The sequence below is a fragment of the Chelonia mydas genome, chromosome 4, assembly GCF_015237465.2.
Source record: "Chelonia mydas isolate rCheMyd1 chromosome 4, rCheMyd1.pri.v2, whole genome shotgun sequence".
Taxonomy (NCBI): Eukaryota; Metazoa; Chordata; order Testudines; family Cheloniidae; genus Chelonia; species Chelonia mydas.
In genome coordinates, this window is record NC_057852.1 from 24,774,142 (window position 1) to 24,800,886 (window position 26,745).

The following is a 26,745-nucleotide window of genomic DNA, read 5'->3' on the forward strand; positions in this document are numbered from 1 at the left end:
TCTGGAAACAACTTAGGTTCAACAGGAAGAGATGTTAACTCGATTGCACAGATCCACTTCAGCAGGATGGTTTTAGGAGGTACTGTTGATGTCTTTCGGGTGAAATGTGAAACTGAGGTCATGATCACAGCACATCTTTCAAGAATAGGAGTGACAAGATGGGTGAGGTCATGTATTTTATAAGACCAACTTCTGCTGATTGGGACAAGCTTTTAAGCTTATACAGAGGGCTTGTCTCTTTCACTAATAGAAGTGGTCCATACCTCACCCATCTTGTCTCTCTAACATCCTGGAACCAACATAACTCCAACAACACTGCAGACAAGAACAGAAGTATTAACTAGAGCTGTAAGGAAAAAAGTAATTCCATTTTGTAGAGGATTTTGATATTTCAAAATGTTGTTTCTGATATTTTCCCGGGGTGAATGTGCATTGTGTGTGTGTGTGTGTGTATATATGTATATGTATATATATACACATGCATACATATACATTAAGACAATTTTGGATAAAATTATGACAGTATTACAAATTATACGGAGAATCAGACATGTGAAGATGGTATACCATGTGACTTCCCATGTTGCACAGGCTAAAGACAACTACAGGGCTTGTCCACTGCCCTTTTTTACTGCTCTACAATAGTACAGAGTAATGTTTATAGGAGTACAGAATCCTTTATACGTTTAAAACACTCTAACCTTTTTCTATGCCATCAAAGTATGACTAGTCAGAAATGTGCTCTGGGAATGGAAGGGATGGAATTATTTATTTTCTCTAAAGCACTCCCATATCAAATATTTCCAATTTACAAGGAGGGAGGGAAGATTATTGTAACTGCTAGCACTGCACGTTTACCCTGGAATATGAAAAACAAAGCTGGGTTCTTTGTGCCCTTTACATCACCATCAACAATATATAAAGATTCTGGAATCAGAACTTAGCTGACAGTTTTATTGGTGGTACACGAGGAGGCAAAATAAAATCAGCTTGGCTCATCTATAGCTGTATTTTCTGTGCTAGGCTGCTGGCAGTAATAAAAACATGTTTTCAATATGCAAAACATGCAGCTGTGACTTAAAGAAAAACATGGGGGCAGATAAATTGAGTGGGAATATTTTGTTATATTTGGTTTATTTTCCTCATTAGAGCTAGTTTTAGTCAGGTGACAGCAGTGAGATCATATGGTAGGTAGATTCAGTTGCTATTGTGTACATCATATAGGTTCCAAGATTTATTTTATTTTTCATCTGGGACCTTGTTTTTTTAGGGATAACTAAGGCTTGTAGGTTTAGAAGAAGACATGGAGGGTGAAGGAGACCAGGGTAGATGCAAGCCAGTGTGTGTCAGAAAGGGATCCCAGGTGCAAGGGGCTATATGAAACAAAGTAGAGAGGCAAGAATGGAAAAAAGAAACAAAAGTAGTGGTTAGACATTTTTGGATGCAGCAAGGGGGACATGCATGGCGTGAAAAGAACCAAGAGTAAAGAGGTGGTTGTGCAGATGGCATCTTGAATTGGACCTGGAAGCCCTGGAGAAGGGATTTAAGGTGTGGCTGGATGTGATCAGATTCTTAGTGGTTGATTTTCACAGCTTATTTCTTACCCATTTTCTTTTGCTTTTGTTAAAGACGCTGTTTGGTTTTTTTTTTTTTCTGGAATATTAGGTCCAATTTTATTTAAATACTTTTTTTTAATTTGTATTGCATCGCAGATGCCTAGAGGGGAAAAAAAGGTAAAATATTTGTAAAAAGGAATATGAGAATTAAGCCTATGTGCAGAGCTATTAAAAATATTTCTTCAACAAATGTTGTGTTAACACAGAAAGAAAAGGATGACTCTGGCTGAAAATGGGAAATGGAATACGAAATTATTTACATTTACAAGGGAGGGCATTAAAAACAAAATTGTCCCTATTCCGCATACTGGATGAGTGTAATGTTTGTGGTAATGATTTCTTGGTTGCTTTGCATGATTAAAAAATCAACATGTCATCAGAGTTAAATAAGGTTTATTCTGCACGTAATTATGGTTGAAATGTGCAGGCCAATGATAATTATGATAAAAGTAGCCGCAAGAAATTATTATTTTTATTGCTATTGCATAAGCACCTGTGGGCCCAAACCAAAACTTCACAGACACGTAGTAAGGGACAGTCGCTGCTTGGTAGAGCACGCATTCTGAAAGGGGTGGAAGAGAAAAAATGTTGGTATCCATGGTTGATGGAAGGGGGAATTTAGGTACAGATGGATTAAGCAGTGTACCCCAACATCACGCAAGAAGTCTATGGTAGAGCAGGACATTTCACCCAGTTTTCCTGAGTCCCAGTTCCAGTGCAGTGTCTTAACCAGAAGAACATGCCTAAAATATAACCATGGTTACATAATTTCTTGAGTCCAGTCTCTGCTCTGTGAAATATGCATTGTATCAAACTGTCATTTAAATGGGATTGGAATCAGGTCTTTAGGGTGTTAGGTAATTGTTAGGTAATTAGATATTATTGTGCCCCTCTAGTTCATTTGAATAGTTCGCAATTGTCCTCAGAATTATGCTATCTGAACAGAACAAGACTGCTTGTATTAACTTCTTCTTTCTCCTGGAATTTTATGTGGTTACCAGACATCTTCATTTCGCATTCTTGGCAGGCAGGAGATCATCTAATTATGTGCTGCTGCTTAATTCCAGTGGCTATCCACCTCTGCAAAAGACTACTAAGTTTGAGGAGATTTGGAATAAGCAGAATATCAACAACTAAGATACACAGTGCATGAAACATCTTGTTACAGTTATGTTGCAGAGCCATAAATATACAGAACAATCTTTAAATTGCCTCCCTGTCATGCATACCGGGACTATGATTCATGCAGCACACTTCCAAGAGGGGGTAGGATTTTGCAGAAACAGAAATTAAGTCTAGTGCATTTAATATTGTATTATCAGAGACCAATGATGCCATAAATGCTGAGCTAAAATATTGGTAAAGGACTAAAAAATTGCCAATGCCTGCTGAACCCTGTACACTTGTGTCCTATTAACACTTGATGTAAACACAGCTAAATTGCTCCTAAATTAATACGTGTGTTCTGCTGTGTGAACTGTGACAAAAGATTTCCTAGTCCCATGATATTAAGTTACAGAAATTACATTAAAAAATGTCATCTTGTTGGGAAATTACGACTTGGGTTTTGTAGCCTTTATGTACTAATTTGGTCTTATTGGTGACCTTATTGTCTTTCCTCCCTAGAGGTTTTTTTTAGCCCAGGCATCTATATTATTATAGCAGGAGATAATTTATTTCCCATTCTTCGATTTCCCCGAGCTGCAAGTTAACGTGGGGCAAACTTCTTCGAGGAAATAAGACTTTAGCTGAAAGACATCAACCCTTGAAGTTCTGAGTAGTGCAATAGTAGGTGATCTAAGTTATTGAAAGAGTATACTGTTATCTAGTCTGAGCTGGATGCTCAGCTGGTGTAAACTAGCACAGCCTTGGAGTGACACTGATTTACAACACAGGAGGATTTAGTCATCCATGTCTCTAATCTTGTCATTCACGGGTGTGATGTCTAACCTCTGAGTTAAAAAGGAAACAAGCAACCTTATTCATGTTAGACCTCTGAATTCTAAAAGAGAAACGTTCAGAACCAGCAGAGTTGTAGGGGAAGTTGATTTAATGGTGAAAAGCAACCTTCCAAAACATGGAATGATTGAGGAAAAAAAAAACATGGGAGAGTCAGAAGTTCTCTGAGTAGCTATTAATGTTGCGTTTGCAGTGGTAATGAAGAATCATGGAAGGTTTACGGAAAAAGGCAGACTAGAACTTGCTGTGGAAATTTGGGAGGCAAAGAAAGCAGCAAGTGCTTGGAACTTCTGGTAAAGGAGAGAGGCAGAGGAAGCCTTCCTTGGATTCCTGGGAGAGGTGAGAGTAAGTAGCAAAAGGCTTGTGTAGAAATCTATGGGGATCAGCCTATGGAAGAGTCAGAGCCGGTATAAGTCACTGCAAGTTGGAGCCTGCACAATGCATATGCTGCCTTTATACAATTTATTCGTAGGATGGGCAAAAAGTCATATTTGGAGTGTCATAATTTTCAGATGCTATTTGGACCCTTGAATATCTGAATCAGCCTCTTCAGGAACTCCTTCCTTCCTAACTGGCCCTTCCTTTTAACTGGCTACAAGACTTCCCTAGCTTTACGATGTTTTCTGCCACAAAATAAAGGAGTCCCCAGCAGCCTGAACCTCCACATCATTATCCATCTCATTTTTAGGTCTCCCTCTTCTGCTAAGATCTTTAGGGACAGCTGAGTACTGTAAATCTTCATTTTTTTATCTTTGGGGCCACCACCTCTTACGAATGCAAGCAGTGCTGAGAAATTGATCTTAGCAGCATTGAAACAAAATCCAATCCTGCATCAAATAGCTAATAGCCACTGTCTAATTAGTTTTCAGATACCAGGAACACTTCAGAACCAGACATGCCAAATCCACGGAACCCCCCTCCCCGAAATTGGGCTTGTTTTTGGCTGATTTGCTTGTTGGCTAGTTTTTGGCTTGTTGCTTGTTTGGCTGGTAGCTTGTTGCTTCTTTTTTTGATCAGCTCCTGGCAAGAAGAGGCAAGGGGGGAGAGAGAGTCTGGGGTGCACAGTGGGCCCACCACAGTCCCAGACTGCACACCGGGCGATCTAGTCACATAGTGTTGGGGTTCTTAGGGATTGGCTTGTTTTGGGCTTGTTTTGAAATGGGATTAGCTTGATTTTTGGCTTATTGTGAAAGTTGGGTGCTTATTTATCACGTGAAAGTTGGCAACTGTGTCCAGGACCCCTTCTGGTGTAGCTCAGGAAACCCTGAATTTCCCCTAGACAGCCACAGGCCCATGAACTTTAAGTGACTGATAGATGATCTGAAAAGAGTGTTCTCAAATGTCCTTGATATGATTCAGTTTTCTAACTTAATATTGCTTCTGAGCACCATGTTGTCAGATGCAGCTAATGATGTCTCTTTATGATAGCATCAGCAGGACACCTGCCCCTGCCATCTGAGGACAGAGATGACTGCAAAAAGCCATTTTGTAAATTTTTTGTTTCAGAAGAGCTTGTGAATTCTGTTTCTTTATTACTTCATACTGAATTATATCTTATCATTAATGTCTGACTGAACTTGCGAATATGCATTTAATAAATAAATATATAAAAAAGTAAATCGAGATAACCGGAAGACGGGGAGGCAGGTTATTTCTGTTTCTTCTGTGGAGCTTCGATATCCTCTGCTGGATGCTGCACTTAAACTTCTGGGCATAAATATATATATAGTATAAGAGTTTAATGGTGTTAGGCGCTAAGAGCCCTCAGCGTCTATAGACGTTAATGGAAAGCAAAGGCACTCATTGCATTGCAGAAACAGGCCTTATATGTACATTTAATATGTTAATATATTACCATTATGGAATTCTTACAATGCTGAAATAGCCTCACTAGGCACTGACATTTTTTCACTGAAGCATAGGGAGCACCTAGTGCTGACGCTAAGTTACTAAAAATTTCAGAATTTCTATTTTAAATATGATAAAGTAATAAAACAGAAGTGAGCACAAGTGAGTGTTTTGCAAATCCTGGCTTCACTGAGAGTTCCATATGCAGAGAGTTTCATAATAGGGACTAGAACATCTCACTCTCTCATTTCGTGTTCCCCATTTCAGTTACCTGAACTGAGCGTACTGAGAAATACACTGACTGATTGATTGAAAATCCTAAAATTACATGATAAATGCCACAATGATTCACAAAATGAAGAAGAAAATGTGGGCCATTACCAGGCCATATTTGCCTCAAAATGCTGGTTTGGTAAAAAGCTTTTGGGGAAAAAAATAAATTCCAGTTGTTGAGTGTCACAAAGTGAGAAAAACCCATCCCATCTGTGACATAATTAGCTTGCCTCCCCAGGTGGGCAAGATGGAGGTCATGTGACTCAATCAGGACTTCTGGGGAAGAGCTAAGCGAAGAAATGTGTATATGGGGCTGGAGAGGAGTTGTAGACCCTTGGAGAGGCCAGACTGCAGGCAAGAAACCCTGGTTGTGAGGGCGGGATACAGAGCAAGAGAACAAACCCTCCTGGAGGTGGGGCTGGGTCTAGCTGGAGACTGGAGTGAAGACTCTGTTTGTTTTGGACTATTAGGGAGAGATAACACTGAGTTCTGTTGCTGAAAGATTTTGGAAAAATTTGAGGCATGGTGCTGCAGAGCTACCCTAGGCCACCATCAGGTGCCCAGGAGCTGGCTGACCCTTATACGTTTACACATAAGTCCACCTACCATGTGGGAAGCCCAGACATTTCAAAATATACTAGTGCTTGAGACCCAGATAATGAAATTGTTTAGAAATTGACTAGAAACAGGAGAAACTGATAATAATTTAGGCCCCAATCCTGCAGCTGAATCTGTGCAGGTAATGGGGCCCCTGGTGCCTCACGTGGGAGTGGAGGTAGTCCGTGTGAATCTCATTGCAGGATCAGGGCCCTAAATTGTTGATGATAGCATAGCTAAGGCATGGTTATTTTAATAGGTTTTTTTAAAGCTGTTTAATATGAAGCAAATCATGTAGTTATTGACAGGGTGGGTAACAAACAGCTGAGGCAAACAGATTATGAATTCTGTTTTTGTCTGCCAGCATGTGTCCACTAACTGCTAATAATCAATCTCTAATCTCTTTACAGATTTCAAACCTCTACATATATGACACTGTGCTTTTGTTGGCTAATGCATTTCATAAGAAGCTGGAGGACCGGAAGTGGCATAGCATGGCTAGCCTGACTTGTATCAGAAAGAATTCCAAACCTTGGCAAGGAGGGCGATCCATGCTGGATACCATCAAGAAGGTACCTTCCTCCTATATTTCGTTCTCTTTAGTTTCCATTCCAGCGAGGAATAAATCCCATTTGATGAAAGGTGCTTTATTTTTGCTCGCAGCAGTGTCTTTCCAAAAGCAATAGCATTAGTGCAACGACAAAAAAAGTTCTAATGGAAAACTCTCCTTAAAGATTTTTTTGTTTTGTTTTGTTATTTTGTAATGGGCATATTTGAAGAAAAAAAATATTATGGTTGCTGAATATCAGACCCAGGGGTATTTCAAGCACAAAAAAAAATCACATTATTATTGTGCCCAGGAGGTAGGAAGGTAACAAAAAAACACAGACCAATTTTTCTAGGATAATTGATATTAGAATTACAGTTCTTCCTTCGTCAGTAAAACAGTTTTTTTTTTAAAAAAAGGTTGGAACAATTGCATCCAGCTAATATTCTGTGCAATTCATTATTAAAATTCTGCAGGCATAATGTAATAGAATCATACAAATCAGAGCCAGAAAAACCCTATTAAGTCATCTAGTCTATACCCTGCCAGTACAGGATTGTTCTCTATGGTATAATTTATACTGCTTTGTCCAGCTTTGTTTCCCAAGGAAGCTGCTTTGTCCAGCTTCCACTGTTTCTCTTGGAATGTTATTTCATATCCTAATCATACTCAGTGTCAAGAAACTTTTTCTTGATACTCAGTCTAATTTTCTGGCATTTAATGTTATACAACTATTCCTAGTTGTCCCTTTCCTTTTTTGTTGTATATACCTTTCAAATATTTGTAGACTATCACCATGGCATTCCCTGGTTAGCACCAAGCCAAGAAATACATATTTTGTCTGTTTAATCTTTCCTCGTTAGTCAGTCCAGCCGGATTCATAATCATATTAATATCTCTTGTTTGAAATCCTTCCAATTTGTCAATATTTTTCCGGTAATGATGTACATGCGATGTATATTTACACAGTGCTGGCACTTCATATATTGTATTAATGAAGGAAAACTACAGTGATTTTCAAAAATTACAAAATCGTTTAATCTTATTTTAAGAAGAATTAAAGTGTCTTTTTTTCAAAAGTCAGTTAACATAGAAAACATAACACTTTTTAAAGTAACAAGAGGCAGCTGTTTTGGGTCAGCTCCTAAGCCCTACCAGAGCAGGGTATACTTGGCGACAACAAAGATGGCTTCTTTCAACCAGCTTCATGCTGTTCCCAATCCTGGGGCCAATCTGCACTAGTCCTGGTGTAAAGCAAAGTAGCCTCAGGCCCAGTTTGTATGATACTGACACCCATTCTGGTATCTGGAGTTCACCAGCATGTAGGGACACCTACGCCATGCCTTTTATACCAGGGGGCAGGAAGTAGCTTAAGTGCTTTTACAATGGTACTTAAGTTACCAGAGAAATCCATCAAGTAGATTTGGCTGCTCCTATGTTTATTTCATCTTAACACTACACCTTCTCAGGCTTGCTTGTTCCTAGGGTCTCCTTCCTCGGGAACTGTCTTTGCTAAATCCTAGCACGCACCCTTCTCTCTGAGGGCTACTTCCATTTACTTACTCATACCTGAGTGGGTCACTCAGCCAACAATCCCACTTTACCTTTTCCCATCAGGATTAACACTTGTTATCTGAATGGGACATTTCAGACAAATATAACCAGCCGTGTCACATTCTCTAAACTGAGTCTAGGGATACACAGCCTTGAGAGAGACAGCTGACTGCATTTCTACTTTTTTTCTTAGCTTGCTTGTGACACGGACCATTCCAATTCTCCTGCATGAGCATCATTTTTGCTGTTTCTTACCACGCTGTCAGCTTTTTGCTTTCAAATGCTGCAGCGTTTATTAAATTCTTTGCCATGTCATCCTCACTAACATTTCCAGTTTGTCTTTTTCTATTTCCTGCCTTTTATAACAGGATGATTAATAAAACAAAGTCCTCCCATGACCTTTCACACAAGACCTACACTGTGTGAAGATTAATCTGTGAAGCGATTCTCCTTGAAATATGAAGAGAAATGACCAACCAAAGGAAATATGAAAGTCTTTGAGAAGGCAGGAGCAGATTAAAACACTCTGTAAGGGATGTGGGTTAGACCACTCGTGAATTAACGGAAGGTGTGGTAATTCCTGAAACGTGCAGCCCTAGCCAAAGGTTGAGTTCCTTGCCTTTGTCTCTCCTGGCCCCGTTTGCAAAAATTGGCTTTGGTGAGAAGCCAAGGTTTATAAACTGAAGGCACCTCTGAGTATTGTTTGTACTGTACTGTGTTGACAGAAGAGGATTCTTCAAGTGCAAAAGGCTACAGTTGTTCCAAAGCTGAAATCAAATCCAAATGCACAGGCTCCCATGTGTATGTAGCCCTCCACTTCCACACATGAACAGGAGCCTACGTTCATGGGCCAGTGCGGGAATTGCATGGAGAGGTGGATTTCTCTCTTTATGCTATGCTCCCCTTTTCCTTTGAACACACAAAGCCCCTTCGTAGGAGTCTTGCAGGATCCCTAGTTTGTAGTTTTGGTAGAATGCAGGCCAGACATGACTGTTGCTACCATAGGCAGACCATGTCTACGTCAAAAGTGGCAGAACTGGTGGAAGTGGCAGAAAACTTTTTAAAAACAGACACCCTTTCCCTATTGAGGATTCCTTCATCTGCTTCCGATTTGGTCCGAGTGCTCTGCCTTTTTCCCTCCCTCATCCCTTGCCCTGGCATCACTGAACATCGAAGATCCAATCGCACTCCCGATGTTCTCCTCCCCACTGAAGATCTCTCTCCTCAGTCCCCTTCAGCGAAGCACAGCCCAGTGCTGAGCAAATGCTTAGGATTTAGCTGGCTCTGCCTTGTCTGAGACTAGATAAGGCAGAGTGAGTTGAGCCCTGATGAGTGTATTAGCCGGGAGACATTCTGCTCCAGGACAGGAAAAAGACCCCCTCTTAGTCTCCTTCTGCCCGTTTCCCAAAAGGGAGGGAGCAGTGACTAGGGTGTTTCTGAGAAAGGGCGGGGTTGTCTGAGAGCATTGGTGCATGTATGGCAATGTGTGTCAGAGTAGAAATGCTTGTGCGTATCTGGAAAGGGGCAGAGGCTATGTCTGGTGGGCAGGATTTGTGTGCGTGAAAATGAAGAAAAGAGAATCTGAATAATGGGTTAGGTGGGGAGGACAATGAGTAAGAGTTTGTGGGAAGGGAGCAAAGAGAGAGCTGGGGAACCCCAGAAGAGAGTAGTGAGTTTGAAGGAGAGGTGAGTTCCTCAAACAGCACTGTATAGAAGGGAGGGAGAGAGGGAAAAATATGACGCACTACAGGAAAAATAACTGTGAGGGAAAAACAGGATTAAAAAAGGAAGGGAATGTTTTCTGTCATATCGTTAAAGGAAAGAAAAATGGGTAGATGCAATGAGAAGGAAGAAAATTGCAAAGGAGACATAGTAAAGTTTTCTTTTTAAAATGATTTACAAGTAAGTGTAATGCTACTAGGGGACATGGTCCTCCTACTGAACTTCACCTACCGTAGCTAAAAGCCCAGAGATGGGCTTGGGGCTTGGAGGCACCTGGGAATGTGAGAGAGACTTGCCCTGCTCAGGTGAATTCTTCCCAAGCCAAAATTGTGGGTCTATGTGGTAGGAGCGTTGGCAGCGTGGAGGCCAAGGCTCTCCATCTACATTCTCCTTGAATATAGGAGATTCCCCCAAGTTCCATGGGTTTTGGTGGTGAACCAAAGAGAAAACCCTATCCCTCCTGCCATGAGGGAATATACAGGTAACTCTGTGAACTAAAACTCAGATGTTCCACTCCCATATGCAGGTTAATTCTGCATCGGGAAAAATGGCACCAAATGGTTATCTATTACACTTAGCTTCCAGTGAAAGTAAACAAACCCGTGGAAAAAAGCAGATTCTGCTCCCTGCCAATCTGTTGCAGTTGAATCTGATAAGGATGGGTGTGCTTAGGCGTGGATTTCTTGTCATTTCTAATCTAATTTCTGATTTGAAATCACTACTACTGGGCTTTTGCTTTTCAATGCTTTTCATTCCGTTTCTAACCTCTCTTAGGCTGCAGAAAACCACAGTCTCCACAGTGCAAATTGGACTGATTTCGGGCTGAGACAGAGCTATTGTGTAATAGTATTTCCTCTCTAACTGCTATAGCTACGGTTCTGCCAGCCTTTGACATATGAATCCCTGTTCACAGCTCCGCCATAACCATTTGTCCAAGAGTAAAACTTCTTATATAATGTCTGGGTCCCACAGATAAATATTTGTTTCTCCTTCACAAAAATCCATTTGGCTATTTAAATGTAAGTATTCATATAAAAGAAATTGAGATTACCAATTTTTTAATACTCCTCTATTAGCTGAGTATTCTAAACATGCAGTTTTTCATACCATAACTAGATGCTTATTGTGACTTTAAAATAAATGTGGGGCTTTAGAGAGCAGATACATTGCACACTCTCTGTAACAGCTATTCACAAGATATTGGGTAGTGTTTTGGAATAATGGGCTCAAGGTATATAAACAACATGCACCTAGGTCTGTGAATGTAAATGCCTGCTTGCCTGCTTTGATTTGCGCTGCCAGGCCTTATGCTTGGATAAAGTTCCTCCCTGACAGTAAATGGCAAAAGTACCTTCAGACCTTGTTGATGTCATTTCCTACAGTCTTTGCATTGCCTTTATGGGGCCTGATAAAGAACCTGCTAATGAGCTTGTTGGGCTGCCATATCTTAGTTCTTTCTAACTCCAAGAAGTGGAGTATCCATACCCTTTCCTGGCTAAGAGAAAGGCCTGAACAAGGGAACGAATGGAATAGGACTCGGAAGCTTGAGAAGGATTTCAAGCAACACACGGGTATGCTGCTCCATTCATAACACACGTGAAGCATAAAGTGCCCTGTGGCTTTCAATCTGATAGGCATCAGGCAAGCCCAAACAGGAGTGTAGCATGGCCTAATATTGCAGGAGCTTCTGTGCCAGAAATGCCCACATGGCCAGGCACTCATACAGCCAATTGCAGGCCCTTTGAGCTGAGTTGTGAGAGAAGCGGACTTTGACAAAAAGTGCTTTAGTGAGGAAAAGGAAGGATCACCATTCTGAGATCAGTAGGGGGACTGAGTCAGAGAAAAGTTCTCCCTCCTTCCAGGGCCGATCTGATAACTAGCCAAGTACTGTGTAGAAACAGCACATGTAACATGGCACACAGGTGGGGGTGATGACCTGCCCTTTGCTTCCCTAGAGTAGGCAAAAGAAAAGCCTGAGATTTTCCACACAGCTGATTTCTTCCTGTCTATCTGGGTTTCACCTAACCATTCAAGCTGGACCAAGATAGCTGTAAAGTCAGACTAAGAAAATCTTTGCATCTAGGTAAAACACCTCAATGTATGTGACCTGACCATTGAAATCTGTGGGACTACTTTGATTTATATAGTTGAGAATTAAAAAAGAAATTTTGAGTCAGATAAACTTGACGTTTCAGAGGTAAACTGAAAGCAAGAATCCCGTGCAAGATGTAAAACAAGTATAGAGCAGTACAGGAAAGGTAACAGTAAAAGTGTGAAAAGAAAAGGAGTACTAGTGGCACCTTAGAGACTAACCAATTTATTTGAGCATAAGCTTTCGTGAGCTACAACTCACTTCATCGGATGCATTCAGTGGAAAATACAGCGAGGAGGTTTATATACACACACAGAACATGAAAAAATGGGTGTTATCATACACACTGTAAGGAGAGTGATCACTTAAGATGAGCTATGACCAGCAGGAGAGCGGGGTGAGAGGGGGGAAAAAAACCTTTTGTAGTGATAATCAAGGTGGGCCATTTCCACAGTTAACAGGAACGTCTGAGGAACAGTGCGGAGTCGGGGGGGGGGGTGGAAATAAACATGGGGAAATCGTTTTATTTTGTGTAAAGACACATCCACTCCCAGTCTCTAATCAAGCCTAAGTTAATTGTATCCAGTTTGCAAATTAATTCCAATTCAGCAGTCTCTCGTTGGAGTCTGTTTTTGAAGTCTTTTTGTTGTAATATTGAGACCTTTAGGTCTGTAATCGAGTGACCAGAGGGACTGAAGTGTTCTCCGACTGGTTTATGAATGTTATGATTCTTGACATCTGATTTGTGTCCATTTATTCTGGAAAAGAAGCCCTTGAGGAATTCCACCATGATTTCAACAATTTCCATCCCACCATCAACCTCAGCCTGGACCAGTCCACACAAGAGATCCACTTCCTGGACACTACGGTGCTAATAAGCAATGGTCACATAAACACCACCGTATACCGGAAACCTACTGACCGCTATTCCTACCTACATGCCTCCAGCTTTCACCCAGACCACACCACACGTTCCATCGTCTACAGCCAAGCTCTATGATACAACCGCATTGGCTCCAACCCCTCAGACAGAGACAAACACCTACAAGATCTCTATCAAGCATTCTTACAACTACAATACCCACCTGCGGAAGTGAAGAAACAAATTGACAGAGCCAGACGTCACCTACTACAGGACAGGCCCAACAAAGATAATAACAGAACGCCACTAGCTGTCACCTTCAGCCCCCAACTAAAACCTCTTCAACGCATCATCAAGGATCTACAACCTATCCTGAAGTACGACCCATCACTGTCTCAAATCTTGGGAGACAGGCCAGTCCTTGCCTACAGACAGCCCCCCAACCTGAAGCAAATACTCACCAGCAACCACACACCACACAACAGAACCACTAACCCAGGAACCTATCCTTGGGATTGGATGTGTCATTGCACAAAGTAAAACATTTCTCCATGTTTATTCCCCCCCCCCCCACCTCCCACTGTTCCTCAGACGTTCCTGTTAACTGCTGGAAATGGCCCACCTTGATTATCACTACAAAAGGTTTTCTCTCCCCCCCCCCCCCCCCCCCCCCCGCTCTCCTGCTGGTCATAGCTCATCTTAAGTGATCACTCTCCTTACAATGTGTATGATAACACCCATTTTTTCATGTTCTGTGTGTATATAAATCTCCTCACTGTAGTTTCCACTGAATACATCCGATGAAGTGAGCTGTAGCTCACGAAAGCTTATGCTCAAATAAATTGGTTAGTCTCTAAGGTGCCGCTAGTACTCCTTTTTTTTTGTGAATACAGACTAACATGGCTGCTACTCTGCAACCTGTCAAAGTGTGAAGGACTGATGAGAGAGAAAGGTGGAGAACAAGAAGCAGTGGAAATCTGGGGTTTTTTTTAGGTATATAAGATGAAGAGGGCAGGGAAAGGAACAAGCGTTTAAGAAATGGAGAGACTGGTTAACTGGCAAAAGAAGTGAATATTTAAAAAGAAGCAATGGAACTTGGTTCTTACAAAAGACTGGATTGTAACTAGAGCTGGTTGGAGAAACTTCAGAAGAACCACATTCCCTCAGAATATGCAGTTCCATCAAACTCGGAATGCTTCACAAAATTGGGTCAGTTTTGCTGGAACTTTGTTTTGGAAGGAAACCGGATGGTGCGGGGGAAGAAGTCTCATATCTACATTTTTGGAACAAAACATTTAGATGGATTTTGGTTTAAAGGGACTATTTATTTTGGATTTTTTGTTTTGTTTTGTATAATGCAAAGTTTAAGATGTCAGAATTAAAATGAAACAGTTAGCTTCTGTTAAAGCAAAACATTTCAGTCAACACACACAAAAATCAGCTTTTTCCTTCATGGAGCATTTTGAAAAGTTTAGTTTTCATTCTGATTCAGAACAAAGCCAAATTTCAAAATCGTTTGTAAAAAATGGAACTTGCACCCTCCACCCAGCTGTAATTTATAGCTTTACTATCCAGTCTGAGAACCAGGCAAAGGATAGCTATGCTGTTCCCAAACCAGAGCAGGAATCAGACACTGACTGTGTGAGTCACAGTCTGGTCAGTTTTCCCCCTTTGCATTGACTCAGCTGTACTAGTTGGTGCATTGGATGGAAGGGTAGGGCCAAAGATGTGCATACACCCTGCCTGTCTGCATGGGAAGGGGAGTAGTGAAGGCTGCTCTTCCTTCTGTATAGGCGATGTGGATAATGTGAATAAGGAGGTTTTGTTACAACCCCTACTCTCATGTACAGGCAGGCAAGATGGGTTCATGATTGAGCCCAAAGTTAGATAAAAGTTCGATAGCCAAAGAAATTGATATAAACTCTTCAAAGGGAAAAATATTTTTAAAAAATAGGAGATCAAGGAATGGCACCATCTAACAATATTTCAGACTCAGATGGAATGTAGCTCAAATTCCTGGAGGGAAACCAGGACAAGAAATCTGTGACTCTTTAAAAGACACACAGTGCAATATTTAGAAAATATTCAGAACCAGGGGAAGTGGTAATAGACTCGAGAGAAAATTCTACCTGCAGTGTTATTTGTTGAAAATAGTAGCAATCCTCTGAGATGAATGCAGAATCTTGCTGTTTGCAATTATTGGAGCAGGAGAAATACTTGGGTAGGAATGCAAAAAAGGTGGTTGGTTGTTTCATATTTGTGCTGCCTTTTCCCCACTGTCTGTGAATGTTCAATGCATAAATGTTTGTGAATTTCACACAGGAAAAAACAATTTTCACACCTTCATAGAGAGCTAACACAGGGAGTGTGCATCAGTTAAATCAGACTGAAGCTGTCATAATTCATAAACATAACGCCCTGTTTGCAAAATATTTTAGAACAAAATAAATGGTTAAATTCATCAAGTAATTCATTCATTCAGAATGAATTTTACCAGCTCTGGCAATTAGTTTTAAATTTGTCTTTTTTTTTCCTTTAAAAGCAAATAATCTCAAGGACTCAAGCCTTGACTAATTTTATTTGTCAATAAAGACATTAGAATGTGAAGAAAATAAGGCAGTCACATAAAACAATGATAGTGGTAGAAAATACTAATCTTCCTGAATAGTCTCAGAATAAATTAAAGTAGGATTATAGTGATTATTATGACTGAGGAAAAATGACTCCATATTATGGCATGTATCTGCGCTCTTCACCACCCTTACCCTCATGTCTTCCCAATCACATTTGTTTAGTTTACTGATTTTAAAAAAAAAGTGTTTACCACTCCGAGCACCGTAGAGCCCATCTATCTGTGGAAGAGCAAAGCTGTATTTTATTCTGCCTCATGAATCATCTACAGATTTGCCTTCTAAATTCTGATTCAGAATTTGTTATTGTTAGTGATGATGTATGAAGCAGAAGGGACACGGTTTGTTTTTTCAGATAGCGGATTAAGCTTGCATTGCTGGCAGTTAGAAAAATTGTGTTTTGAAGTTGTAAACTGAGCAAATGTGATACTGCAGACATTGATGGAGAATAAATATGCAACACAAGGATGTAATGTTTACAGTCATTTTTGTGTGCATACCCACACTTTAAAAAGGAGGATGTTTTTAAAAGAAACAACAGTGAGGATAAATATCTTACAGTGGATTGTCAACCTGGCTTTTCCATATAAGGTCCCACGTGTGCTGTAGAAGTGTTGTGTTAAGTAACAATATAAAACATTTGTTCTTGCCAGTGTAAATGGGACTAAGCCATGTTTTAATAGTGTTCCCAAATCTTGCAACAGCTGTGCAAAATTGAAGGCATGATTTAGGAACATGGCTGAAGCACTATTGAATCTTGACAACTGTTGTTCTTCACAGTTTTAACCGTGTCAGGACATTACTCATTTGCAAAAGGATCTTCTAGCTCAGTAGCTTTATAATGTAGATCATAATGTAATGTTTTCATTTGGTTTGTTTTTGTTTCAAATTAATCCCTTTCCTAAAATAATTTGAATGTTATTACAAACTTATTTGACTGTCTCAGCTATTATCCTAATGACCACAGTAAAACAGAGAGAACTTTGAGGAATCTCTTCACATAGAGAAAATCAAGGAGGCTGTTAAACCAGTGCAATCCTATAAATGACCAGTTCCTTTACATGCACCCTCTGCCATGCTGTGCAGCAGGGACAAAATCCACAATACAAACCTAATGGCTTCACTTGCTGGAGAAAGGTAACTAGGTAGGGTAATTGGCCTCCTCCCCCAAATAGTTTTGACTAGGGCTGTTGATTAATCCCAGTTAATTCACGTGATTAACTCAAAAATTAATCGTGATGAAAAAAATTAATCGCGATTAACGACAGTTTTAATTGCACTGTTAAAAAAATACAATACAAATTGAAATTTATTAAATATTGTGGATGTTTTTCTACATTCTCTTATACATTGTATTGTGTTATAATTGAAATCAAAGTGTATATTTTATTACAAATATTTGCACTGTAAAAATGATAAAAGAAATAGTATTTTTCAATTCACCTCATACAAGTACTGTAGTGCAATCTCTTTATTGTGAAAGTGCAACTTACAATTGTAGATATTTTTGGTTACATAACTGCACTCAGAAACAAAACAACGTAAAACTTCAGAGCCTACAAGTCCATTCAGTCCCACTTCTTGTTCAGTCAATCGCTAAGACAAACAAGTTTGTTTTACGTTTGCAGGAGATAATGCTGCCCTCTTCTTATTTACAGTGTCGCCAGAAAGTGAGAACATGCATTTGTATGGCACTTTTGTAGCTGGCATTGCAAGGTCTTTACTTGCCAGATATGCTAAACATTCGTATGCTGCTTCATGCTTCGACCACCATTCCAGAGGACATGCTTCCATGCAGATGACGCTGGTTAAAAAAATGTGTTAATTAAATTTGTGACAACTCCTTGGGGGAGAATTGTATGTCTCCTGCTGTATTACCCGCATTCTCCCATATATTTCATGTTATAGCAGTCTCAGATGATGACCCAGCACAAGTTGTTCATTTTAAGAACACTTTCACTGCAGATTTGACAAAACGCAAAGAAGGTACCAATGTGAGATTTCTATTGATAGCTACAGCACTCGACCCAATGTTTTAGAATCTGAATGGCTTTCCAAAATCTGAGAGGGATGAGGTGTGGAGCATGCTTTCAGAAGACTTAAAAGAGCAACACTGTAATGCAGAAACTGCAGAACCCTAACAACCAGAAAAGAAAATCAATCTTCTGCTGGTGCCATTGGACTCAGATGATGAAAGTGGACATGCGTCGGTCCACACTGCTTTGGATTATTATCGAACAGAACCCATCATCAGCATGGACGCATGTCCCCTGGAATGGTGGTAGAAGCATGAAGGGACATGTGAATCTTTAGCACATCTGGCACGTAAATATTGTGCAACACTGGCTACAACAGTGCCATGAGAACGCCTGTTCTCGCTGTCAGGTGACATTGTAAACAAGAAGTGGGCAGCATTATCTCCTGCAAATGTAAAACAAACTTGCTTGTCTTAGTGATTGGCTGAACAAGAAATAGGACTGAGTGGACTTTCAGGCTCTAAAATTTTACTTTGTTTTATTTTTGAATGCAGTCTTTTTTACACAATTCTACATTTGTAAATTCAACTTTCATGATAAAGAGATTGCACTACAGTACTTGTATTAGCTGAATTGAAAAATACTATTTCTTTTGTTTTTTTACAGTGCAAATATTTGTAATAAAAAATAAATATAAAGTGAGCACTGTACACTTCGTATTCTGTGTTGTAATTGAAAGCAATATATTTGAAAATGTAGACAACATCCAAAAATATTTAACTAAATGATATTCTATTATTGTTTAATGGTGCTGTTAATCGTGATTAATTTTTTTAATCGCTTGACAGCTCTCGTTTTGACTCCAAAAAGATCCACACAGCGGACAGACTATGTGGGAAAGGGAAACGTGGCTAGGAAGAGAAGTTGCATTAAGTGATATTCCCTTCCACCACATGAATCTTAAGCAGTAAAATATGAAGGAGGTTAATCTGGCTGCATGTTTTGTACACATTAGGCCACAGAGAACACCATGGTCTAGCCAGTCGAGTGACAGCATTATTATTGGCTCAGTCACGCTGACCTGGCTGGAGGGAGAGTGCTCCCACAAAGCTGAACAAATGCTGGGCGGTTGACATTTTTACCAGATGGCTCTCTGCTCTTCTGTATGGTTTTATGGTGCCACCTCCTGCCTACTCCATGCCGCCGGCATCAGAAGGGAGAAGTTTCTCACATAATCGAAGATCAGTTATTGTTACATTATCTTCCCAAAACCATGTGATAGCACAAATGTGTTCTAATTATAGACCAGACTCCATTATAAATGAGGATCTCAAAATATACAGAAATATTTAAAAAACAGATGAATAAGCAGAGAGCTACTGTTAAGCATACGACTTAAATTCAGAATGAGGACAGAAACAACACTAATTAACTTTATCTGACTGTACGATATATCTTCTTTTCTCCACAATTCCAGCCACTTAAGAATCTGGGCAAATAAACCATGACCCCCACCTTCTTTGGGGGGTACTGATGCCATACAGACTCTGGCAATGAAACCTGTTTGTCAGCACTGGAAAAGGAAAATGTTGGAAGTGCTGTTGGATGCAATTATTTAGATATCCTATTTTATCAGAAATTTAGTTTGCCACCTTCAAATGCTACAGCATTCCTGCCTCATTCCCTGCAAATAACATGATGTTTTACTTAATTTCCTTATTGTCACAGGGCTTACTACTCACTGCTGTGGCACCTTCTTGTAGCTCAGCTGCAGATGAGCTCTCTACCAGTCTGACTCCCCCTCCTTGGATTGCACACCCTAGGGCGTCTCTTTCCGGACGTGATTGTTCACGGTTCATGACGGAGTGTGCTCCCTCTTCATGGCTTGACCCTTCAGATAGTTACTCTAGTTTTTCCCTTCCGGGATATCAAAGTCCCTTTAGATAAACTGTCTCAAGCAGTCTACTTATCCACAGCCAAGGCTGTGCCACTTCTCTAGGCGCTGGTAGAGGAATCCAGGCTCACCCACTTCAGGGACCCTATGTCTAGCAACCATGGTCTGTACAATCTCAAACCCTGTTGCTGTTCCCCTGGGCTCCTTCCTACCTTTCCTCCCTATTTTTCAGCCCCCTGCTGGGTCACCACTGGAGTGTCTTCTGCTTACTGTGGCTACTTTATCTCCTCTCGGGTTCTTGCCATTCCCAGTCTGTATTCCCAGGCATGATCCCAGGGCTTATTTTCCCGTAGAACTTCTCCTTGTCTCTTGCCAATTCCCCTCCTCTCTAAGGAGAGATTTCAGAGCTACTCCTGTCCCCATTTTTTTTTCTTTTTCCTGTTGTTTTATGGTACAGCAGACTCAGCATGTGAGGCTATGAGCGTCACCTACTGCAGTTTTTGCATTTAAAAAAAAATCTATATCCTCCTACCCAGTCCTGTAGCCTTTGAAAAGCTAAGTAATGCCTTTTTAATTCTACCCCTCTTTCCTGGTACTCTCTCCAATCCCTTCAGACTATATTCTTTCACCTGAAGGGTTTCGATTCTTCATAGAGAATCTTTCTTTCTATGTCATTCTGCCTGCATTGCTACAGCAGATACTCAACTGTTTCTTGGACTTTGTGTGTATCGCACAATGCATCTTTGTGCTTTGTTTAGTAAATATAGATTACCATTCAGCTCACAATGACCTGTGTGATAGACCCAGGCCAGTTGGGTACAGCAGAGTAGGAGAAAGCAGATATACTGGCCACTGGATAAGCAGTTTTCTGTTCCCTGACTGACCAGAGCAGTGGCTGCTCCTGGCTAGGGTGAATGCATGACTCCAATTAGCCTGCAAAGAGTCAGTTAAAGCTGTAAGGTGAATGAGAACACCTGACTTCAAATAACTTGCGAAGTCAGGTGAGGCTGTTAAGCTAACATGAACACTGACTCTAATTAAGGCCTCTCTGATACTATAAAAGGGCTAACTCCAGTCAGGCCAAAGAGAGCCAGGGGAGAGGAAGTGAGGCTGAAGGGCTGGGCAGTGAAGACACCCTCAAGCTACTGGAAAGGGAGCCCTAAGGTAAGGGTGAAGAAGGTGTTAAGAGAGAGAAGTGGGGGAGCTGTGGGGAAGTGGCCCAGGGAAATGTAGCAACTCTGGCTGTGAAAGGTTGGCTGCCAACAGCTGCTGCCATTAAGGTCCCTGGGCCGGAACCTGGAGTAGAGGGCAGGCCTGGGTTCCCCCCGAACCCGCCACTACAGAAACACCTCCTGGGAGGGGAAGATTAGCCTCCTGTCCTGACAGGGGCATAAACTATTATGGAAGAAGCCTGTAGGGACAACAGAGACTGTGGGAGTTCTCTCACCAACCTCCTTGCTGCCTTATGATGAAAAGGGCTCAGTAAACTGTACCCTGGTCCCAGAGAGAGAAGGGCTATGTAGAGGGTCACAGTGAGCCTCTGAGGCTAGCATAAACCACCTGGAAGCGCAGGACCCACGGGGACAAGGTCGGAGCTCTGCCATACCTGTTAGCACTCTAAATATCATTACTTCACTTCTTTTATCATAGCTATTAAGTAGCCCATTATCCTCAACTTTAAGATGTATTTCGTAGAACCTTCACCCTTTTTTCTCTTAGGTCCATGTTTCTTGCCATTCCTTTGTAAGTTCTCTCTTATCCAAGCTTTTGAAGTTCCATTTATTCAGTGGGACTGTTAAATCAGCCTCCTCATTTTTAAGGCATTTTTTGGCTGCTTTATCTGCCATTTTGTTGCCCGGAATCCTAACGTCTGACGGAATCTGCCCTATTACTGTGGTATACCAAATTGTACTATCTCTGTAGTTAAGAACAGTATTCTATTGATTAAATCATTCCTGCTTTTTGAGGCTTCCTTCCTAATTGCCATTATACCCGACAAAGAGTCAGATAGGATAGAAATCATAGTTGGGTATACATCCCTTGTCCAGGTCATTGCCAACAGTGTGTCTGTCAATTTGGCTGTCATAATACCACAAAATTGGATAGTCTCACAAATCTTTTAATTCCAACTTCAAGAGTATAAAAGGCCATTCTGACTACCTGTGTTGTCATCCCTAGATCCATCAGTGTAGATTTGGCAATGCTGACCTCATTTGCCCTGTACAAACTCATAAACTGTGTTGTTGTCATATTTGACGATCATGCTCTTCCCTTTGTTTTCTCATATAATTTCAAATCCACAATTGGAGAGACAACCATCCAATCATAGTTTGATTTCACACAATTAAAGATTTTAATTTCTTCTAGACCTTCCTTTTCATCCAAATATTTTTCTCACCTTTCGACTGTTAGCCTGTGGGAGTTTGTGGAGCCCCGTTACTTTTTGTCTAGTTAATTCCCAACAGTCCTCATCTATTCTTCTAGTATGCTTATCTCCACTATTTCCATTAACCTTAGCCCAAAAGGTCAACTCTAAACTATTTCATCCTTCAATTATTAGGCATTTCTCTGGTTGCTATCTGCAGCACACACAACGGAGTCCTAATATTCATGCCACATGCACTTCATGGAGCTTAGGCTTGGATCAGCTCTAATTTTTTTTTAGTGTTGATTGAGAAGCTGAATTAAAGGTTTGGCATCCATAATCTAAAACTGATGCCCCATATACTGTCAGCAACGTGTTATCTGCACCCCAGTTGTTCTCAGCAATACCTTAAGCAGATTTATCCTATCTTTACATTTAGTCTTGATATTATCTGTATGACCCTTCCAAGTTAGTTTGTTGTTGAATATAACTCCAAATAATGTAAAATTTTGAACCACCTGTATTTTTTCTGTAAAGAGAGAGAGGTTACATTCTTCCCCAATCTTCCTTTTTGTGAAGATCATTCCCTTTGTGTTAGTAAGGGAGAACATAAATCCCCAAATATCTCCACCTTCTCAAATCCACCTGAGCATCTCGTAGTTTCTCTCCACAGCTATGTTAAGTCTTCTGTGTTTGGCCCGTATAACACAGTCATCCACAAATAGAGTAATACCTATTCCTGCCCGTATACTCTCCGTGAGATCATTAATCATAATGTTGTAACAGGGTTAGGCTGATAACACTCGCCTGTGGAATGCCGTTAGTAAGTTTATAAATATTCTGCAAAGCCACCCCTACCCTGACTTGTATGGTTCTGTCATTTAAATAGAACCAGAACATTCTTCCTCTTATTCCAACTGCAGCTAGTTTATACAGCAAGCCTTCCCTCTGTAGCATGTCATAGGTTTTTTCAATGTCCAAAAAGACAGCTACCATAACTATCTGTTCCTTGTGATTTTTTGTCCAAATGTTTCTAATCTTACAATATGATCAACTGTATATCATCCTTTCCTGAAACCACTCTGTACACAGTTTATAATTTCAGTTTGATCAGGTATGCTACTAAACACTTGTATCATTTTCTTCCTAATTTTGCCCACATAGAATGTGAGGGCAATAGGTCTATTTGCCTCGGGTCTTGTGCCTATTTTGCCAGGTTTTCCTGTTGGTGTAATCACTGCTTGCTTCCATTCTGACAGTAGTATTCCTTTTCCCCATGTATTATTATGTAATTTCAATCAAACTCCTAAACTCCCTTGCAGTAGGTGCTTAAGCATTGCATTGCATATGCTATCTTTACCTGGGATTGTACTTTTAACTTGTGTTTGTAGCATTTTTTGAGTCCCTGTATGCTGAAATTTTCTTTTAGTACACCATTTATATAATCTACCCAGCTATATAAGAACTCTCAATTTTTTGTTCACGCTTTACTTTGATTTGTATAACTACTAACTTTTTGGAACTCTTTAGCTAAAATGTCTGCTTTTCCTAAGTTAGAACTTTTGACTTTATCATTTACTATAAGACCAAGTAAGTATAAATTTGTTTTTACTCCATACACCATTTGTTTTTAACTTTTCTACATCTCTGAAACCTTGAAATCTTTGTTCATTTTCCCACAGTACTTTCTCCAAGTCTTTCTTTGCCTTTTTAATTCTTTGTCAACATAATTAAGACCTTCCTTTATAAGTATACGGACTCCTCCTCTTGTATTTCTCTGTCATGTCTGACTACATCATATCCTGAATTTCTGAACTTGAGGTTTCTCACTAACCATATTTTTGTACACATATCACATCTGATCTGTTTTTTTTTCCATTTCAAAAACAGTGCTCCTTAATTCCTGACCATGTGTAAATACATTATGTGCATTCCAGCAAAAAAAAAAAAAAAAAATAGAACCATGTTGTTTAAATACATTAAAATTGCATGAATATGGTCTATTGAGAGAGTGCTTATATACAAATATTTGTGCCGCTTTTGTTATAATTTTTATTCTTTTAGTTGTCTTCCCTATATGTAAAGTGTAACTAATCACTTCTGTCCTAAATACGATATATTTCTCTTTGCCTACAAGCAGTACATCTTCATCTGTTCCCCTTATTTTACCTTTCCTGCCCTGAACTGTACTGCTGTTGTACCAGTAGCTCTTCTCCCTCTCTGGTATTTTCCTCTTTCTCCACATTCCAGTGTAAATATCTTTTGGTACCTTCTGCATAGGATATTTTATGGATAGTTTTAATCTTCTCTGTGTCTCTAGTTCGTTTTGCTGTAGGCTGCACTGTGCTGATCTCCACAATTGCTGCAGTTTAGGTTCTGTTTCTTCCATACAGTTCTCTCACAAGTGTTCTGCTCCACATCTACCACAACTCATTTTCCCCTTACAGACAACTGGCACATGCTCCAACCTTGGAAATTTATATCATTTCAAAGGGGTCGGGATATGTGCTTTAACCCAGTAGAGTTGATATTCTATATTAACCTAGTAAGGCAGCGTTGTACCTTTAAATGTTGTTCATATGGCCTTGAATGGTTTGTATTCTCCCCTTTTCCTGTTTATCAGTTGCTTAACCAACAGCAATTGGTCCTCACCTATATCCCTTTTAATTTTATCCTCAGTCATCCCTTGTGAAACTTCATGCCTTACTCTTCTTTCTTCTGTCATACGCTTAGGTAGCTGGCAAATTACTTTTATTTTCCTTAGTAGTTTTAAGAAGTTTCACAGACTGTTTCTACTTTGCCTAATCACAGTGTAAGCTATGACTGCGTGCTGGGGGGAGGGACTGGTACTAGCTGGACAAGGAAAGTGAAATGGGAGCTGGGGGAGAGGGGCGGTTAGAACAGTGGAAATGAGAGGTAGGGGGTGGAAGGGAGATTTGGGACTTGGGGTGGAGGGGCTGGGACTGGTTGGACAAGCGGACTAGGAACTGGGTAAGGAAACAAGTGGGGTGGGGAAGCCAGTTTTGGGGGTTACAGTGAGATTGGATGAGGGAGGGGGGAGGCTGGGACTGGTTGGACAAGGCGCTGTCGGGGAGACTTGAGGCTATGTCTTCACTAGAAACATGGCAGTGGCACAGCCACAGCACTTCAGGGTGGACACTCTTTACAGTGAGACAAGGGGGTCTCCCACTGCTGTCGTAAATCCACCTCCCCCAGAGGTGGTAACTAGGTCAACGGAAGAAAAATTCTGTCAAATTAGTGCTGTCTACATGGGGAGCTAGGTTGGTTTAAGTACTTCACTCAGGGGTGTGGATTTTTCACACCCATGAGTGATGTCGCTGGGTTGACCTAACTTTTTAGTATAGACCTGCCCTGAGACTGGATGAGGAGCCTGGGGAGAAAGACTGGAATTAGGAGCTAAGGAGGAAGGGGAAGGAGGATGACTAGAGACCAGGAAGAAAGGGAGAGAGACAGATTGAATGAGGAGCTTGGAGGGGGAAACTAGGACTGATTGTGCAGGGAGATTTCTTGGGGCCCCCAGGGCTGTGAGTCACCCTGTTACCACCTGCCTACAGCGTGAGGAGTCTTGCCTGTGTCTTCCTAGCACAACCAGCTTATCAGCCATTCAAGCACCCTCCTCTGGGCTACATGAGCTATGCCTTTGCCTTGTGGGTTGACAAATGATGCACCGCAGCCACCAGTCACGTGTGGTATTCAGCCCCTATCACTGGATACCCACAGAAATCCCAGATCCTCTATTCTCAAAGTTAACCAGTTTCACCTTAGACCACAGCTCCTGTATTGTGCACAGCACTTGAGTTCAATTATAAAACAAAGGACATTTAAGAAAAAACAGAAATTAAAATAAAAATCAGTTAAGATAAGAACGGCCATACTGTCAGACCACTGATTTATCTAACCCAGTATCCTGTCTTCCCAGAGTGGCCAATGCCAGGTGCCCCAGAGGGAATGAACAGAACACTTCATCATGAAATGATCCATCCCCTGTCACCTATTCCCAGCTTCTGGCAAACAGAGGCTAGGGACACTTGAGAGCATGGTTTTGCATTCCCTGTAAGAAAGGATAACAAATGGTTACATATAAAAAAAAATTGTAACACACTTTCTAGAGACTAAACTTAACTAACAAGGCATTCCCCTACAAAATAGCTTACCACCAGTAATTTCCCCAGTTATTCAATAAGATTAGCTGAGACCTCTTCTCATAAAATCAAGCTCAAAGGGCGCTTGTCCCCACAGATTGAAAGTTTGTATGTACCCCAGAGATAGTTCTAAAAGTTCCCTGTGTTATCCCTAAACAAGATAACTCCTGCTGTTCACCTCATCCTATTAATTTCCTGTCTTTGAAGATTTTACAATCCTTCATTAGCATTTGGCTCAGTGGATGAATGGATGCCCATTGTGAACCATACAGTACTCAATTTGCATATAACCAGCCAGAGTGAGGGAAGCGTCCATTCCCCCTTGTCTGCCAGGAGTATGTGGATTACTGGGAATGGGCGTCAGGGGATGGATCACTTTATGGTTACTTGTTCTGTTCATTCTCTGTGGGGCATCTGGCGTTGGCCACTGTCGGAAGACAGGATACTGGGCTAGATGGACCTTTGGTCTGACTCAGTATGGCCATTCTTATATTCTTATTACCTTTTGGTGATCTGTCTTACTTAACTCTTAGACCTAGGGAATGTAATTTTAGCATATATACATAACTCCTTAAATATCTATCACTACTATATACTTCTTGCAGGGATTAAGAGGAGCAGTATGACACAGTCTTTCATTAGAGTTC

General features: G+C 40.7%; 1 protein-coding gene across 1 annotated transcript in view; it reads left to right on the top strand.

Moving 5' to 3' along the window:
* Positions 1–26,745, top strand: part of GRID2 (glutamate ionotropic receptor delta type subunit 2) — a 1,000,276-nt gene that overhangs the window by 663,503 nt on the left and 310,028 nt on the right. The window contains exon 7 of the mRNA XM_037896872.2: positions 6,704–6,865. Coding sequence (XP_037752800.1) covers positions 6,704–6,865 — 162 coding nt within the window. The remainder of the gene's footprint in view (positions 1–6,703; positions 6,866–26,745) is intronic.